Source organism: Pelobates fuscus, chromosome 3 (genome assembly GCF_036172605.1).
Source record: "Pelobates fuscus isolate aPelFus1 chromosome 3, aPelFus1.pri, whole genome shotgun sequence".
Taxonomy (NCBI): Eukaryota; Metazoa; Chordata; class Amphibia; order Anura; family Pelobatidae; genus Pelobates; species Pelobates fuscus.
This window is the reverse complement of record NC_086319.1, coordinates 335,493,026-335,506,759: the sequence shown is the minus strand read 5'-3', so window position 1 is coordinate 335,506,759 and position 13,734 is coordinate 335,493,026. Positions and strand designations below refer to the sequence as shown.

Genomic DNA, 13,734 nt, shown 5'->3' with positions numbered 1-13,734 from the left:
ATATCATGATTTAATCTTATATTATACTTTTAATGCAAATTACATATTTATTTTAAACATTTTTAAACGTTAAAGTTATATATTACAGCATCCTTTTAATATAAAGTATATAAAAAAAAATATTGTTGTTTAACAATTTGCTCCTTTAAACACCTCACTTTAATAGATTATAACCAATTAATGATCTATTAGTTTACATTTCTTGCTCAGACCTATACCGAATTAAAATATTTCCTAGTGTCATATTAGAATTATAAATGTATTTATATAAGAACCTTAAATTGTTCAATACAAAAAAACTCATATGTTGTCTAAATGTGCCTAGCTAATTGTTATTAGTAGATTGGAGATATATTCGCCACATTTGGGCTGTTTGGGGGCTCAGTTTTCCTATTTTTCTTTGGTTGTGGCTTTGCCCAGGTCTGGTGAGATAGAGGTCTCTGTATAAGGAGTTAAGGGGATAGTTAAGAGAGCTGGCAGTCTGATGAGCCCAGTCTGGCCCTGGGCCATGATGAGAGGTAAGGTGACCCATGTCTCAGGGTAGACTGACACCTGTGGGTTCTCACGGTCTGGTTGCCGGGGTAACGAGGATCTCGGCTTAGTCTCGGCTGCCAGAGGAAGTGACGACAGGGATTGGCTGTTGTTGGGACACGTGACCGCTCGGCCCGCAGTACAGACTGTTTTGACAGCGGGGAGGCAGTGCGGAGGGGTCAGGGGGACTGATTGACAGACAGACAGACAGCTCGATGGTGCGGCGGAGGGAGGAGAAGGGTTAATGTGTCCGTGTTACCCAGCTGACAGGCTCTCATACCGGGGCAGGAGGGGCGGGGGATCCCATGGTCGGGGAGGCTGGCGGTGTAGGAGTGCGGGGGGCAGTCCTGGGAGCTCTATGACTGTATCCCGGGGGGAGATGGTGCTTGGACTCGGCTGGGAGCTGATAGAGCTGAGGGTAGGCGTGTGGCAGCAGCTGGGGTACGTCTAGCAGGAGCTGGGGGGCTGTGATCTCGGTGTGGGGGCGCTCAGGATGGCTGTGGGATTAGCTGGGGGCTCAGGCAGTCTGGGGGGCAGTGCTGGGGGAGCACACGGTCGTTAGGGGTCTCTCTTATATCCAGGGGGGCAGAGTTTGGAGGTGACCCCCCTTTCTCTGCTCTCATTGATCCTGGCTGCTGGGGAGCACAGTGTCTTCAGTGGTCTCTAGGGGGGCAGAGTTTGGAGGTGACCAGTGATTCCCCCCCCAGCACCCTCTATCTCTGCTCTCATTGATCCTGGCTGCTGTGACCTTGCTGATCGCTTATTGATTAACAGGAGGTGACAATGTGTCAGCTGTGACCTGTTCACAGAGGGGGAGGAGAGGGCTGGCAGTCAGCTGGGGAGATCATGACAGGATCCTCCTGGTAGACATTGGTGACCTTATTATTGTGGAGCAGTAAGTGAGTGTGTGGGTAGGTAGGTGGGTGACTCACCCTCTGGTCCCAGCCTGAGGGCTCCCTGTGCTGTGTGTGTGATTATGGTGAGAGCTGGGCTGTCTCTCCCAGCCAGCCAGCTTATAAATAGACTCTGTGTCAGGGAAGGACACGTTGGCTACTCAGCTGGGGATTGTTCCTCTACCCAAAAACAGCCAGGTGTCTGGATGGAGTAGTAGGCCGGCCCTTTGACCACCTATGTGCAAGCAGGCCACTTGTGTGTTTTCCTCTTCCCTTTTTTTTCATTTTCTTCCTTTGGAAGGGCTTTTATTACTAACTTAGTCCTTTAACAGTGAGGAGAGGTCCTGAGGGCACCACATCAACTCATGAGATCTTCCTGTATACCAGACAGCAGGATGAAGCCAGACAGAGGTAAACAAAGTGTTCCTCATTTCTCTCTCTCTTTATTTTTTTACATTTATTTTGTAACTCCTATTCACCATATCTGCAATCCACACATTACAGCTGTATCAATTGGCAGCGAATCCCAGCCTACTGATTCCTGATTTTTAGTTCGGATTTAAACCGTTCACGAGAAACAGGTTTATGGTTCTGTGTTTGTTACATATTTTCAGTTAATTTTGATTCGAGCAGTTGCAAACTGTCAGAGCCACATTGAAGGATAGATTTCAGCATCGAGTAAGTGATCAAAAAGCATCATACACTTCTTAAATGTCTACAATGTATCCATTCTGAAACATAGGGGGGGACTCTCATTATCCTCTTCACTGTGTTGATAAAGATGAAGTCTCCATTTTGCTTTTGTCTGGCTACTCTTGTACTGTTTTTTCCCTAAAATGCATAGCTTTTAGTCCTCACTCTGCTCATTACGTCTGTTTCAGCTAGCTATTGAAAAAAATGTAATTTACTTGAATGATGAGAAATTGGCTCAGTTCACTTCAACTGCATTACAAAATTCCCCTGTGCTGGGGCAGATGGATTTACATTATATTAAAAAAAGACTGAGTGTGTGGAGATGCAGGGCACAAGTTGTCCTCTGTCTGAAATGCTTGATGAATCAAATGGATGGTAATTCTCTAGGCAGACGACCCTGAGCAGAATATGTCTAAAGTTCTAATTTATTTAAGAAAGAGGAACCTTGATATTTATCAGACTCCTAGTACTCACGATGATAAAGTTATTTGTCCGTAATCCCAGATGATTTATCTTTGTGGTGTGTCTGTCTGTAGTAATACTAAAGAGACAAACCAAGTATTTGCCTTTTGGTAGACACAGACACATTTTATATTTGCTACGTTTCAGTCCAACATACAGTGGGATTTACTGGGAATTGTCTGGAATTGATTAGGGATTTCTAAGGTTAAATAACCCAGCTGGGAACAGGTGAGCAGTTTAATAATGCATAAAATCAGACATCTTCTGGTTTATTACTGACAATTCATGGTTTGGGGATTATACTTGTTTTCAGACTTTTTGTGCCCCTGCAGTCTTGACCTTAATTATGCAAGTTGGTTCTGTATTGACCTCAAGTTACTGTTTAGAGGATAAACACCCTAATGTCCTACAAAACAGTGTAGTCTATTAAAAAATGGATTACTAAAATGAAAAAGCTCTGAAATATGATCTTATTTAAAAAAAAAAAAAGTGTTTTGTATTTTGTTGTTGAAAATTAAATTGTTATTTAATTCCTGTAAAAGCATAATATGTATGTATGCTTATCTTAAAGCAACACAAACACCCGCAACTGTCTTAGCTGGAGTGACCAATGTTTTAGGCAATTAAATGACTAGCTTTGTGTACACTTCCACCCAATAACAGCTGTCTGACAGTGTTGTTGCTCCAGGTTTCGTTAGAATGCTGTCATTTAAGATTAGCTGTGGGGCTTGTGAAGAGTTAAAGCGTGCAAATAGCTGAGCTGGCAAGTTTAATAGTATTTTGAGGAGCAGCTGATCTGTACAAAAGCAAGCTTGTCTTGAGTGGCAATGCAGACTCTGGATCACATTACTAGAGTTAAAAGTTGTGTAGCAACACAGATACCTCCTAAACCAAGCAACCCAGCTGCCTATGTTTACATTATTAGCATTATATGGCAATAAAGGAATAATTGAACTTTATAACTCACTGAAACCACATGACCTCAGTAATCACTTGGTTAACTCATTACATGTTGGCAAATTAAATCTATTTTGCTGATCCCCTGAGCAGTAATCTGATTTCTCTGCTGCCTCTAATCTCTAAATGTTCCAGAATTATATTTTGCCGTGTGATTGATTTTATTGTTTTATTAAATGTCTAATTCTGTTATATGTACCTGCTGAGGTTGAGATTACAAATACATGCTAATTTAGAGGTTCAGTAAATATTAGAAGAAATTATTTAGTTAAAACAGTAATCTAGAACCATGAAAATATCCTTTTTTTTATTTTTACGTAACCGTTATAATTTTGTACTTGTATTGTGCCACTAAAAAAAAAAATACATTGTTTTATTGTGTACACATTGGTTTGCAAGCCTTTTGTGGCGAGCAGATGGAACAGCATAGCATTTGGTCTGGACAATTTTGGAACGGTTTTATAAATAGTTAGTCTATAAATATTCGTGGTAATATGACCAGAACATGCAAACTTCTTGACCTAATAATTCTGACCTATGACAGGCATTGACTAGGAGACTGTTTTGCTTTATTTTTGGGTCTCATAATTGGATATATTTAACTTTCTTGGAATTGGCGTTTAGTCTATAAAATTGTCAGAAAACAAATAGGACTTTAGTACATTACCAAAAGAAGTTTTGTGTTTCACAGTATTGTCGCTGATGCACCCAATTATAGTCTTCTGATTATAATAACTTTATTACAGAATTACATTTAAAGTGATCATTGTGAATAGTAGATGTTTTTTTTTTTTATTTATTATTTTTAATTGTCACCTTTAGCATTCATATATTGCCAGCTTAGTCTGCAGTGCTTTACACTATTATAAAAGTTGGAAATGTAACAATAAATGAGACCCTTACAAAATGTTACAGGAACAATAGGTTGATGAGGACCCTGCTCAAACAAACATACAGTCTAGAGGTAGTGGGATATAAAAACACAAAAGGAAAGTCAGAGTGGGGGATAGCAACCAAAGACAAGTTATCTAGGAGGCCATACGCTTTTCTGAAGAGGTGGGTTTTGAGGGACTTCTTAACTGACTGAAGACCATGGGAGAGTCTGCTGGGGGGTTAGGCAGGCTGTTCCAAAGGAAAGGAGCCATCCGCGAGAAGTCCTGCAAGTGCGAGTAAGGTGTGAGTAGCGGACAGGAGGTCACCGGCAGAGCAAGAAGACAGAGTAGGGGCGTCCATTCAAATTTGTGATGCAATATAACAGGGGAGATTACAATTGTTGAGCGCTTTATAGGTAAGGGTTAGTATTTTGAATTTACTTTCTTATAGGACACAGGAAGCCAAGGTATGACCAGAGACAGAGAGCTACATGGTGGCAGCATTTATTACAGATTATATGGGGGTGGCAATATGGCATCTGGAGAGCCCAGTTAAGAGAGAATTATAGTAATCAATGCGAGAAACCACTAGAGAATGAACAAGCTCCTCAGCAGCATCTTGCGTAAGAAAGGGGCAGACATGAGCAATGTTTTCAAGATAAAAACCTCAGGATGTGGCAACAGAATGGACATGTGACTAGAATCAATGGCAAACTTACATGGATCGGCTGATGTGGGTACCATCAACTTGCAGAGAGAGCGAAAGTGGCTGCTCCCTGAAACATTTTTGTATACACAAGCTAAACAAACTATTCTTGGTAATATCAAACTGGATGGCAATCACATAGTTTAGAATCCAGAGTTATTCACTAAAGTGATAATTTAAGGTGAATTCAAAGTGAATCTCAAATTTAAAGGGACTCTCCAGTGCCAGGAAAACAATCCGTTTTCCTGGCACTGCAGGTCCCCTCTCCCTCCCACCTCCCAATCCCCGGTTGCTGAAGGGGTGAAAACCCCTTCAGTCACTTATCTGAAACCCCTGGCTGATGTCCCTCGGTGGTGTTTTCTGCTCGCCGCCGCTCCTCCTCTACATTACGTCAGCCGGTGGGCGAGACTGATCGATCCTGCCGGTCGTGGAGACCTGATGCGCATGCGCATGCACATTAGAGCTCTCCATAGGAAAGCATTGAAAATTATTTTTAATGCTTTCCTATGGGGAATTGAGCGATGCTGGAGGTCCTCACACAGCGTGAGGACGTCCAGCGACGCTCTAGCACCGTTTTTCTGTGCTATGGACCAGGAAGTGCCCTCTAGTGGCTGTCTAGTAGACAGCCTCTAGAGGTGGAGTTAACCCTGCAAGGTAATTATTGCAGTTTATAAAAAAACTGCAATAATGACACTTGTAGGGTTCAGGGTAGTGGGAGTTGGCACCCAGACCACTCCAATGGGTAGAAGTGGTCTGGGTGCCAGGAGTGTCCCTTTAAGGTCAAAGTAGCCAAATTGGAAAAATTCAGTAAGTCAGCTATGCTTCCAGTTCACCTATTCTGGCATTAAATTTGACATTCACTTTGAATTCTCACTATAGTAAATAACCTTGTAGGTAATTCTCATTGTCTATGACTTCCCTTTAAAATAACATTCACTGCATGGTATTTGACCAGTTTTTATATGGTAGGTGGAGCCATTTAGCAACCTTTGTAAAGTGTTATTCTGCTCCCAGTGATGGTGCCTACTGTCACAGTGGAATGGTCACTTTTGGGTCACGTATTTCTTGCATTAGTGTTTTCATCAACTGTGTATCATCAACCTAGAAGATATTTTATTTATTTATTTATTTTAATGAAAATTGAATATAACTGTATCTAGGGAACTATTTAGATTTTGTACAGCCCTATGCTTGGTTGACTCCATGTGCCTCTTCCCCCATTTGCCACATTCTTCTGTACCTTCCCTTCCTATGCAACCTGCCCTGCCCTCTTGTTTTGTCACCCACTGTAACAAGACCACATCCCTTCCTTCCCTGGTCATTCCCCTCACCAGTAACTGGTTCATCATTTTGCTGCCATGGTGCAAAATAGGAACTGCAGGTTACAAACACCTGCCTTTTGTGGTTAGCCATACATTAACTGTTATTACCTTGTATTGTAGCAATGGCTAAACTTGCCGGTTCAGATCGTGGAACAGGAGTTTCCACACGTGTGGGGTAACAGGATTAACTGTCTTACAACTGTTTTTAATTGTAAAATAAATGAATCACCTTTCTCATAATTTTTCTTTTGTTCACTGTCCTGACTCCACAGTACAGCTGGTGTGACGTCTCTCTGCGATGACATCAAATCTGCAAACGAAGGGTAGTAGCAGGGCTTCCTCCCTTATCTCAAGCAGTCTTTGCCTAGCAGAAGGATGCAAATTCTTGCAACTTACAGAAAGGCAGACATAATGGGGAAAATGTTAAATGCAGCTGAGGGTAGAATGGCAAATGAGGCTGGAGTGGTGTGTGCAATAAAAATGTGCTACCCCCAATTTGCCAAGGTAGGCTTGTTAGACCAAGGCTAAGATTCATCTCTGACTGTAGCCTCTACATTAGTCATTGGATCTGCAATTTCTATTTGTTTCTATCTGATCTGCTCGTCAACACTTCTGTCATGGAGACAGGAGTCAAAACCAAGAGTGCCATGTTTGGCTCTTTCCCCATGGTTATAGTTTTAACAATCCAGTCCAAATGAATCTGTGGAGCTTACTTTCAAAAGGGTAATTCTGGTGTATTGTTCTTAATATAGTTATAGTTGTTTCCCAAACTGTCAATTATTGTTTAGTTAAAATCACCAAGGTAAAGGTGGCAGAGTTGGAGACTCCCACCCCACAATAACGGCCATTTTAACTTAAAGTGCCCCCCAGTCCAGATTCAGTAAACCATGCTGGTGGGTTCGGTACACTTGAGGAAAACATTTTTTTTTTTACTCTCTTTATTGTTCATACAGAAAACACTAACTTCGAAACGGGTATATACTAGGAAAAACTAACATGAATCCAATGTTGTTTTTAAATTTATGTCATTGTGTTCATGTGATTGCCTAGAAGTCTGTCTGTAACCTCATGGTTGCATGTTCTAACCCACACAGGACATTTATCCATCAACAGTATCAGTGAAATTAATATCCAGTGTGTTGGGTAATCATGATATTATGGGACTTAAAAGAAGAAATGGCGCAAGTGATCTAAACCTAAATTGAGACCTGAGCAGGGTAAATCTGTGTAACGGATCGCCTGGCACCCCGACCGGGTACCTCCGTTAAAGGATGCTCCTAGCGCTTCCTGAGGACTCTAAGCACTCTGGCAGACACCACAATCACCGAATCCGAGAAACCTTTTAAATTCTCCCGAGCATATGAATGCTGTAGACCATTGAATAGGAACCATACGAATAGGCTTGTACTCCTAGCAGTCAACTGGAACAGCATGCAATAAATCCTTCCCCCAATAATGAGACGACACATCACTTTGAGGGTAAAACAGGAACTCTGGACTGGCTCATCCAGCCTGGCTTTTATTACACTTGTACACTTACAGGCCACACCCAGGGGGAGGCATAAAATAACCAATCACATACATGGTACAACCCCACACATCCCCTCCCCTCAGATAACCAGTTAACATAATTATTACAGCCAGGAAAACTACAGTTTTTATACATGTGCTATAACTTTAAATCCATACATCCAATCTTCCCAAAAACCACATATTTAGAATCAGCATACTTTAAACATACACCCTTCCAAAAATCAGACAAATCCATCCAGTGGATCAAAAGTGAGCTGGAGGTCCCTTTATGACCGACCGCAAGCACATTTTCCTGCCCAAAACAGTTCCATAGATTTGGGCTGTGCGGCCGGTCAATTTCATGCGAAAAAACGACTAAGTCCCATTTCGAACGGGACTTAGTCTCTGGAGCTGCAAGTTCAGTAGGGAAGAAGGTAAGGGTCAGTGGTGTTCGGTAAAATGTGTAGCCGATTTTAGTTCCACAGAATCTTTAGCATACACCGCTGACCGCATTCGACTGAACAAAGATGGCCGCCGCCACGTGCAATTAACCTGCAGTAACCCCACAGCCTGGGAGGTAAATTGCCTGCACACTTTAACTTCTGGGTGGTCCGCCTGTGTGGTACTTGGTTCAGTAAGCCCTATTTACTGAACCAAGTGGGAGAGAGCCCGGGGCAAGTTATTTTACAGGTCAGGGGACATAGTCTTAAAGGAGCATTGTTCACCAAAGTTACAAGATGTCCCCAGACGGTTCTTAAAGGGCCATACACACCCAGTAAAAGTCCATACGTTTTCAGGGGCCATAGTCTTAAAGGGTATTGTTACCCAAAGTCTCAATATGTCCCCAGACAGTTCTTAAAGGGCCAGCAGCAGTACAATAAAATACCATTCACTGTGCTTAAAGGGCCAGCAGTCGCTCAATAAAATACAATATGCCCCAAATAACCCAGGGGCCATAGTCAGCAGGTAGGAGGCGGGCAAACAGGCTTCTCCAGGGCCCAGTGGCGAGGTTGGTTTCGCCACAATCTGTTTTCAGTTTTCTCTTATCTTCTGGTTTTGTTCCACATAATCAATTTGCCTATGGGGGGGTGGTTCCTAAACGCAAGGAAAAGCCCCCTGTTTACATCACATTGACATCAGGGCTGGAATAGGTTGAAACTAGCCCTAAATATTATTTTATCTTTAAATGGGTCTCAAACAGGTAACAAGAACTAATTGGTCAATTCAGGTAGAAGACTTCAAGCAAATGTGACATTTATACGCTGTTGACAAAGGCGAAAAGCATAAAGTAGATGTGAACTTTTTCTTTCATTGAAGTGTGCCTTTGTCTAAAACAAACTTCCCACTATTGTTGTAGGCAATATAGTCACACACAAAAAAAAAAAAAAAAAACACACGAGAGAGACATTTCTACTTGAAATGTACCCAACCAGCCCAGGGAAATCATAACGTATATTACCCTGCAGGTTGCCTGCATTTTCCAATGTTTTCCCTTGATGGCTGTAATATGTGAGAGTTATAGGCTGGTGAATCTTGTTTTGGCCTCTGTTAATTCACTATCAGCATGCAATGCTAAGTGTGATGCCATGGGAGTGCATTTGTGCTGTATCACAAGGCTTTATACTGTACATTGGAAGCCATACAGAATGACCTCAGTCTCTGACTCCTACATATGATGTCCATGTTGAGGGAATGGACATGGTAGCCCCACTAGATCACCAGTGAAAGGTAGCGGAGCAGAGTTTCCAGAACTGGACTAAGGCCATGATGGTGAAGGTGATGCCAATGCTGCTTTTTGTCTCTGTAATTTCCTAGACGCAACATTGATTATTCCAAGACCATGCACCATTTGAAAGTATAGAACTGGCCCAGAGCATGTTTTTAAGTTCCCTGGTTCGTGTGCATGATCAATATTCATGAACATGCACTCTCCGTTAATTTTTTTTATCTTTGGACTTTGAATATTTGGTGTCATACAGACGATTTAATTTTATATTGCGCTTTTTTGTTCTATTTTTTTTGTGTACTCTCCATTAACTGCTTACTCTTTGGACATTTTACCAGAGTTTCCGATTTAAATATGGTTGTCTCCACCCCTCCCCCCCCCCCCCCCCTGTCCATTTTAGGCATTAGCAAGCCAGGAAAAGCACTTAATTGTTTTCAAAATAATACAGAGGCTATATTACATGTAACCTTTTCTTTTAAATAATAAAAATGATTGCTTTCCTTTAAATGTTCCTCTGTTATTTTTCCAGTGGTAGTGTTCCCTTCAGGATAAGTGACGTGAGTGCCTCACCCTTTATTTTGTTTAAAGACAAATAATAACCCGAGGGCCACTGTTGAATAGCCCTGCTATAGATCCTGTACATTACAAAGCCTTTCAGGCCTATTTATAACAGAGTGAATTGTGGTGAGTTAAAAAATGTAAACCAAAATATCACGGTTCTTGTTTTCTTTATGTCAAGCCAATGAACACATCAATTACTACACGTTTATAAAGTACACATAACTTGCATGAAATATCATAAGGAGACTCGTAAATTGGAACAAATCTGACAATAGGTTGTGACTCATGGCTGTTTTTCTTTGGAAAATGTCCTCTGGTGTCATTGCAAAGAGTTCAAATGTTGAAATAATAGTAGAAGTAAAAAGAAGTGGGGTAGGGAAAGGAATAGGTGGCATGATGCCCCGATGGTATATGTTCCTGAACCATCCTAAACCTTAATTTATCCATAAGTTATGCCTGTGGATATTTATACTATAATGCATTGGTTTCCAAACCAGGCCTTCAAGTCACGCCTACCAGTCCAGGATTTAGGGATTACCCAGTTGTGTCTGTTGTTTTTAGAAATGGAGTGGGGGAGGGAGGGGGTGGCACCTGGGTAATCCCTAAATCCTGGACTGGTTTGGAAACCACTGCTATAATGGATAAACGCACATACTCCTAGGGATTAGAATGCAGAATGAACATATCTACTTTTTAAACAATTACTTTTTACTTCTTTCCACCCCACTGCATATTTAACATAAAGCTATTAAAAATTTGACATTCGCGGGGCGGGGGAGTTTCATTTGAGCTCCAAGTCTGTACTCTGAAAAGAACATCTTAAATAAACCATTAACACGCTGAACCGCTCTCTAATTGTGATTTATCTGACCCTGAGACTGACTGGGGCTCTTCGGTGCAAATCCATGGCTGGAGTCACCTGTAATCCCCGGAGGCTTAGGGTGAGGCCTGATGTTCGTGTCATCCTGGCGAGGCGGCCGATCGCTGGTACTGCGCATCGCTGAGTCTCTGCAGGATACTGAGCAGCCCTGTTCCCCCGGTCCCCACTGGTGCACTCTACCTGCTCACGGGCTCCCACGTCGCACCCACTGATCGATTTTGGACAGCATCTACCCTTCTCAAGATGGCGACTGCTTTCATCTCGTGGCACTTATTTTATTTATATAGCGCTCCAAATAAGGGCATAGGCTGAGTGGAATTCTCCACGTAAGGCAGCAGTCCAGCTCACAATCTGTGACTTTCACTTGTCCGACGGAGACCCACAAAATCCTCATGGCATACCTGTTATAATCTTAATATTGCAATTGTCAGTCTCCCTTTCTAGCAGCATTTAGCCTGAACTTGGTCAGATAGATTTAAGTGTTATATATGGTGACCCAGTGGTTCTCATCACCAGTAATTCTCATGCCTACAAACTTCCCACCATGTATCCCAGCATACACAGTTTACCGATGAGCCGTGTAGGCTTTTGGTTTAACCGGTTTATTCCCTTTAAAAAAAAATGTGCAATGTCCTCGATGCCACACTTGTGTTGTATTATGTCTCAAGCTCTGTTTGCACCTGCTGTTGTGGCAGTGAAAATCTGCTTGTTTAACCTATGTACGCATAAAAAAAGTTTTACTCGTGGAAGACTCAACTAGGGAGTGTATATTACTATGAGTGTTTCCTCTTGCTATGGTTTATTTGATGAATGGTTGCAAAGGCAACAATATTCATCATTTAATTTAATATTCATCATTTAATTGCAGTGAGAGATGTAGCCGCACTTTTGTGACTTTGAACAGAAGCTTTTTTTTTTTTTTACTTATTTTTTTTTTCTGTCAGCTACTCGATTTCACCAACTCTGATAATAGGTCACTTATTTACGTCAGTAGTAGAGAATTGCCAACTGATGTTACAGTTTAATTGTATTTATTTTTTTGTCTATTTTTCTGTACACAAAGAACTTGTTTTTAGTCTACGTTTACTAAACGGCACATGTGGTGCACAAAAATGGCCATCTGGATACAGCCTGGCCAGTAGCCTGGGGAGTATGGCAAAATGCTTGTTGTGACACTCCTAACCTGTTACAGAAAGGTTTGATTTAAAGGGACCCTATAGTCACCAGAACAACTACAGCTTAATTGAGTTGTTCTGTTGTGTATAGTATGTTCCTGCAGGCTTTTCAATGTAATCACTGCCTTTTCAGAGAAAATGTATTTACTTGTTTTTGTTCAACTGAGCAAGGTATGTGTAAAGTACATTTTTTTTCTGACCTTCAAACATATTCTTTAAAAATAGATGTCAAAATTATCCTTGATCAAGGTCTGGTATTTTGTCTTTGCATTTTTTGTTTGTTGTTTTACTCTAATAGCGGGGAAAAATAAGAAAAATGAAATATTATGTAACTATTACAAAGTTGAAATAAGATGGGTGGGGTGGAGGAAGTATTTTGTGTTTTTTCCACAGCAACTAAAGTGTAATTAGGTTAGGGCAACACATTTCATTATTGGACAATAGACCTTATGGACACATACCCTTACAGTAAATATAACCTCCTACAGCAAGATAAAGCGGTGATACTCCACCAGCAGTAACGGTGTCTACAGATAAAATGCAACACATGTTTGTTATAGTACAATCATCACTTTGTGCTGTGAAATGACATCACTGGACAGATTCGGTGACACCCTGTATAATGCATCTGTAAGCAATTCAAGATAAAATCCTTATCTGAAAATGAACGAAGGTGCAGCTTACCCTTTTGGATTATAACCACTTGGGAGGATTTTGAAGTCTTGGCTCTAATTTACGCAAATTACTTGGGTAAATTAGAAAAATGGTCACTTGTGGCCACTGACATTTACAGTGGATAAGTGCAAGATAATGCACCTTGGACGTAAAAACCCAAGGGCAGAGTACAGAATATTTGAGTCTTAACCTCAACATCTGAGGAAAGGGATTTAGGGGTGATTATTTCTGAGGACTTAAAGGTAGGCAGACAATGTAATAGAGCAGCAGGAAATGCTAGCAGAATGCTTGGTTGTATAGGGAGAGGTATTAGCAGTAGAAAGAGGGAAGTGCTCATGCCATTGTACAGAACACTGGTAAGACCTCACGGAGTATTCTACGCAGTACCGGAGACCGTATCTTCAGAAGGATATTCTTTGGAAAGAGTTCAGAGAAGGGCTACTAAACTGGTTCATGGATTACAGGATACAATTTACCAGGAAAGGTTAAAGGATCTTAATATGAATAGCTTGGAGGAAATTCGAGACAGGGTGGATATAATAGAAACCTTTAAATACATAAAGGGAAACAACACAGTAAAGGAGGAGACTAAATTGAAAAGAGGACATTAGAGGGGCAAAAGTTAAAAAATATCAGGAAGTATTACTTTACTGAGAGGGTAGTGGACTCATGGAATAGCCTTTCAGCTGAAGTGGTAGAGGTTAACACAGTAAAGGAGTTTAAGCATGCGTGGGATAGGCATAAGGCTATCCTAACTATAAGATAAGGC

General features: G+C 41.3%; 1 protein-coding gene across 1 annotated transcript in view; it reads left to right on the top strand.

The window, feature by feature from the left end:
* Nucleotides 1-744: 744 nt before the first annotated feature.
* ATOSA (atos homolog A) overlaps nucleotides 745-13,734 on the top strand; it is a 73,401-nt gene continuing 60,411 nt past the window's right edge. The window contains exon 1 of the mRNA XM_063449064.1: nucleotides 745-1,835. Coding sequence (XP_063305134.1) covers nucleotides 1,790-1,835 — 46 coding nt within the window. The 5' untranslated portion in view covers nucleotides 745-1,789. The remainder of the gene's footprint in view (nucleotides 1,836-13,734) is intronic.